General features: G+C 38.2%; 1 protein-coding gene across 1 annotated transcript in view; it reads right to left on the reverse strand.

Moving 5' to 3' along the window:
* Positions 1–437: 437 nt before the first annotated feature.
* The window catches only part of LOC103074152 (NXPE family member 2), an 11,919-nt gene continuing 6,116 nt past the window's right edge, over positions 438–6,240 (reverse strand). The window contains 3 exon segments of the mRNA XM_007461866.1: positions 438–973; positions 1,353–1,566; positions 3,229–3,298. Of these exon segments, the coding sequence (XP_007461928.1) occupies positions 438–973; positions 1,353–1,566; positions 3,229–3,298 (820 nt within the window).

Genomic DNA, 6,240 nt, shown 5'->3' on the forward strand with positions numbered 1-6,240 from the left:
TCTGACATATGTTACAACATGGATGAACCTTAAAGACATTATACTAAGTGGAATAAGCCAGTACAAAGGACAAATACTATACAATTCCACTTATATGAGCTACCTAGAATGGTTTAATTCATAAAGACAGAAAGTAGAATGGTGGTTGCCTGGTGGGGGGGGAATTATTGTTCAAAGGATACGAAGTTTCTGTTTAGGACGATGAAAAATTCTGGGGATAGATCAAGATGGTGGTTGCACAATATTGTGAATGTCATTAATGCCACTGAACTGTACACTTAAAATGGTTTAAATGGTAATTTTTATGTTAATATATTTTAACAGTAATTATTTTAATTTTGTTTCCTCCTACCTTGGATTTCATTAAACTATCCTTGCAATATAAGTGAGGTCATCTATAGAGAATGGCTGGTACTGGCTTTTTTTGTACTTTTCCTCTAGCAAATGTAGTTTAAGAACATGTTAATCTGATTTCCAATCACATAATCAGGTGGATGAACATTATCAGTGTTATATGCAATAGTCATGTCCCAGGCATCAATAATACCCACGTTGAGATCCACAAAAATATCCTTCATGATAAGATTCTGAATATAACCATGAAAGTCATTAAACATCTCTGCATTTTGAGACATCCCCCTGGTGTTTTCAGTTTTCAGGATCATCTTGGTCTCTGGGCTTCGCAAGAATAGATGTTTAATGGCCTTTTGAAAATTGATGGCGCTACGGATAAAGATTTTGATCGGGAGGGGTCTGAAGTGCTGACCGAGAGTGATAACAATGGCTGTGTCATTGTCTCCTGCTACCTGGTCAATTTCCTTTGGGATATAATTTTCATCCTTCACTGAGAACAGATTTTTGGTAATAAATGGATGACCATGCTTTTTCCACTGAATCAAAATATGTCTTTCAGCATCCAGAAGCACATGTGTTTTAAAGATCCCAGCTCCATGATGATCAAAACATTTTAAGGCTGATGGGAAAAAAAATCAATAAATCTTTTAACAAAAGGAAAATAATGATATAATTTTTAAATGCACATATTTGTAAAATTCTAGCCAAGATCACTTCTAACTCTAAGAGCATTGCTGCGTGTGGGAGGAAGGGAACTTTAACAGATTCATTAAAATCTTAATAAAATTTTGAACTTATTATCAGCATAGAGAAAGAGGAAGAAAATGTTAATATTTGTGAATGAAGAAAAAAAATTTAACTTTTTATTAAAAGCCCAAATCCAAATATTTGGCAAATTTTAAAAAATAATAAACATCAGAACAGGGAAGAAAAGAATTCTACTATAAAAATAACCTCTGAAGGCAACTATAGTTTCAAAATAAAAATAAAATACATACTTTTTACCACTTTTTGTAAGTAGTGAATCCATTGATGCAGTGTTGAATCTCCCATGAGGTAAATAAGTTTTCTCTTCAAGCAGTCATTTATATTTTTTGTTTTGTTTAACTCGATCTGTTTGCAAAATGCTGCCATCCACCTTCTTTTCACAGTACAACCGCTGGGAAAAGGAGTCTTCCTGCCAAGCTGACATTTTGTTTCTATGTTCTCCCTCTCTGGCAATAAAAATTCCCACAGTCAGCAACTTTTATTATCACAAATTATTTCAGAAACACTTTCCTCATTTTCTTCCTCTTTTTCCCCTTTTCCCTCCACCCTTCTCTGTCTCTGCCATCCTCTCTTCCCAAATATTTATTTAATAAGTTCATGTTAAGGGATGAGTTAAAATTTCTGACTTTTGAATAATCCCAATAATGAATAGTATTTCCTAGACTGGGGTTAAATTTTTTTCTTTGTGCATTTGCAATGTTTCCCAGGGCTTCATCTTGTCCCTAATGTCACTCAGTTGTGAGACAGCTAACCAAAATCAGGGGGAAATGTGTGGTGGCAAAAGAGCAGGACTCTGTAAACCAGCTGAATATCATACCCATGACACTGGCCAGGGGGACTGGACATCTTCTCCTCAAACTCCTTATCCATGGAGAAAACTTGAACACCTTTACAAAATGACTATTACACATTGTTTATTTTATATGTATCGGAACCATGTTTTCTAGTTAATAGGAAAACTCCTTCAATGTTTCTTTCTTGTGCCCAGAACTGAACTTAATATTCCGTGTGGTCTGATTAGTGCAGAAAAAGAGAGAAACATTATCTGCTTATTCTGAATATTCCAGTTTGAAGTGGCCTAAGCTGAATTCACTGACTCGTATCAAGCTTTCCATCCATGTGTGACTCAGGCCATTTTTTGTTTTGCCACTTTAAAAACACATCTTTTTGTCGTCTACCTACATTGTTCAGATTTGGGGTATATGTTTAGAGACTTAAGTTTATCCATATTGAATTATATCAGGTTTATAAATGGCTCCTAAAATAAGTCTGGCACTGTCTTATAAGAAACTGCCTGACTTTACTAGAAATTACTGTCCGGGCAAGAAAGAAACCACAGGGGTGTTAAGAGGACTCAAGTGGTTTCAAGGGTCAAAGAACTTTCTTTGGTGTTAATGTTGGGTATGGACAATGGTTGCCATGGCAGAGAAGGCATCTGTCTTTCGCATAGACTGTGAGCTTTAGGTCTGGGTTCCTGATCCATTTATATCTCCCCAGGATTTCGCAAAGTTCTTTGCCTATAGTAGGTCCTCAATAAACATGTGCTAAATATATGAGAAAAGGGCAATGGATAAAGGCATACCCCACTGACTGTTAAAACAGAAGTAATTTGCTTTTCTGAAGTTGACTTTACTTTCAGGATAGCAGAAACATCACTTTGATAAGTGAGATGGCTTTGTATTGACCACTGAAGTTTATGTGATAAAATTTAAAATATTCACAGGAATTGCTAGTTCATAGAACTTTAACTGAGATGGTTTGGCTGAAAGAGAGATTTTCTAGCTCTGTAGTTCATTTGAGACATTTTCACCAGTAACCAATTATTGGCTTTTCAGGAACAAATCCCAAATTGAAATACAAGTACAAATAACCTGTACATTTTGAGAGAAGGCAGCTGAAATGAAGGGTTACCTAGCCTTTTATATCTGACTCAAGATGAAAATTGGTTTAAATTGATATGAAAATATTTCCAAGAATAAAATCCCTTCTGCAAAACCCAAGAGGATTAATACTATTTATTCCAGGAAATGAAAGATTGAAATGGTTAATGTTCAAGAAATATCTCTTAAAGTAAGAATGTCCTTTAAATGGATATATTATGAACACAATAGACTTGTTACATGGCAAGACCTCGATGGAGGTAAAGTCCTTCATTATTTCAAGCCCCATGTTGGACCTTCAAGAAATGGGAAAGTAAAATAGACTGATAGCTGTCCAGACATTAAAGTAAGAATGAATCATGGGGGACTTAGAGGGATCAAACCACTCTCAACTCTCTGCAAATACTTTTTTCTTTATTTTGATATATTTTAGATATTTTGCAGGAAATAGACGGGCCAAGATTCTATAAAACTGTTCTCCTACTGATGACAAGAATTCAGAGATCCAGAGAGTCACTCACCTTCTTTGTGCAATTAATCAAATATATCTCTTTGATTTTACCTTCCAAATGATTTTCTACCACAAGCCACCCTTTCCACAATTACCACTCATAGTAATTCAGTCCTTCATGGACATTTTCCTAGGCAGGTAATTCTCTAACTCAACCATGCATCAAAATCATCTAGGGTGCTTGTTACAACTCAAATTGCTGGGCTTCATCTTCAGAGCTTCTGATTTGATAGTTCTGGGCACTTGAAGAGATATCTGTACTTCCATGGTCATAGCAGCATTATTCGCAATAGCCATGATATGGGAACAACCTAAGTGTCTATCAATGGATAAATGGGTAGAGAAAAATATGGCTTATATGTACAAAGAAAGCCTTAAGAAAGAAAGAAAGTTCTGCCATTTGCAACAATATGGATGACCTTGGAGGATATTTTGCTAAATGAAATAAGCCAGATATAGAAAGACAAATACTGCATGATCTCACTTTTATGAGGAATCTAAAAAATCTGAACTCAGAGAGTAGAAACAGGGAGTAGAATGGTGGTTGCCAAGAGCTGAGGGTTGGGGAAGTGGGGAGATGTTGGTTAAAGGGTACAAACTTTCAGTTAGAAGATGACTAAGTTCTGGGGATCTAACGTACAGCATGGTGAGTATAGTTAATGTATTGTATACTTGAAATCTGCTAAGAAAGTAGATATTAAGAGTTCTCACCACACACACAAAAATGCAGATTATGTGAGGTGATGGATATGTTAATCAGTTTGAGTTTAGCAATTGTTCTACAACGTATATGTGTATCAAAACAGCATGTTGTACACCTTCAATATATACAATTTTTATTTATCAATCATACCTCAATAAAGCTAGAAAAAATTAGTTCTGGGGTGGGGTCCACAAATTTGGGTTTCCAACAAACTCTCAAGTGATGCTGAGGCTGCTGATACAAGGACATTACTTTGAGAACTATGTCCTAGATTGTTATAATATTGTCTTTCTGCGCCTTTGGGTTATCCCACCTAAATACATCCTCTGTGCTGCCTGTTTTATTCCCCTACACCAAATTTTTCCATGACTTTCCGTCATCAACCTGCAGGATAAGGACCAAGGTCCTCAACTGGCATAACACTTCCTACGAGTATCTACTTCTCCAGCCTCTCCTCCCTGCACTCTCCCCCTTCACAAATCCCCCCAGGAGTCTATTTTCTGTTCTCTCTTATCTCCTTGAGAGCTCACTGTGCCAGGGCCTTGAAATATTATAGTGAATAAGTAGGTCGAATCTTATTCACTCTAATATTTCAAGGCCCTGGCACAGTGAGTTTCACCTCATGGTATAGGTCTTGCCAATTAAGATGGTCACTTTACTGGTCAATCAAATTCATTTCATCAGAATGAAATCCATCTGGGGGAAGGAAGGACTTCCAGGCCCAGAGCCACAGAGATCTCCAGGAGGGACAAAGGACACATTTTCAAAAATTGAGAGGGATTGCTGGAATCCCAGGAAAGGATTTTTTTAGGTCAAGTGAAAAATATTTTCTTTATCAAGGGCATCTGAAGGCTGGAGAGCAGAGAGGCTGGGGTACCTGAACAGTGATGGCTGCATAGAGTGATGGAGTCATGGGAGACTGTGCTTTAGCCTACTGACTTTAGAATAGGGGATAGCGGGATTCCAGTTCTGACTCTGCCACTTACTAGATGCTACCTACACTGGCCAAGCATAGTCGCTCCAGAGTATCTTACTGAGGCGCCTATCAGACCTCTCTTTGGCACAAATTAAAATTTGTCTCAGTGGAAAACTTAAACTTTAAAACTTGAAACACTGATTCTTCTACATCCATTCCAGGTAAGGTTGAAGTTGACAAAAGAGACCAATAACCAGTTACCTCGTAAATTTGGTTACCAAAGCCAAACTTTGATGGGACCTTAAAATTAGGGTTAAAAATATGTACTCATGGGGCTTCCCTGGTGGTGCAGTGGTTGAGAGTCCGCCTGCCGATGCAGGGGACACGGGTTCGTGCCCCGGTCCGGGAAGATCACACATGCCGCCGAGCGGCTGGGCCCGTGAGCCGTGGCCGCTGAGCCTGCGCGTCCGGAGCCTGTGCTCCACACAGGAGAGGCCACAACAGTGAGAGGCCCGCGTACTGCAAAAACACATACACACACACAAAAAAACAAACAAAAAATGTACTCATGATATAAAGGCATTCATTTCAATGTGTCTTGTCTAACTATTGAGTGTGCTTGTGTATCACATTTCAGAAGGGGTCCATAGTATTAGAAACATAACAGAAATGGAAAGAATTGTCAACAACTTGTTGCCTGTGTGATGTGTTCTCATGTGATACCCCTTGTTTATTTTCTCATCATGATTTTCAATAAAACTTTTAAATTAAGGAGAAAAAAGACTTTTTTAAGTTTGAAGAAGTAAGTATCTGAGGAGGTAGCATCTGATTCTGCAGCTAGGGTTGGGAGAGAGAACCCTGGTAGGAAAATGTATTTACTTTGTGACAAATGAAAGAGAAACAGGCTTAGTCCCTGGACTTGTGGGAAAGAAAGATGCCACAGAACCTGGCGTGGGCCTAAGAAGGGGCACTAGAGCTTAGTGATAGAATGATCCGTGAGAGTTCTTGGATCCAGAATCACCAATGAAGCCAACTGCTCCTCGTGTGGGCACTAAATCACCTTTGAGAAGATTGAGATATCTACTTCCATGCATTGGGGCGGGGGGGG

The sequence above is a fragment of the Lipotes vexillifer genome, unplaced genomic scaffold, assembly GCF_000442215.2.
Source record: "Lipotes vexillifer unplaced genomic scaffold, Lipotes_vexillifer_v1.1 scaffold931, whole genome shotgun sequence".
NCBI lineage: Eukaryota > Metazoa > Chordata > Mammalia > Artiodactyla > Lipotidae > Lipotes > Lipotes vexillifer.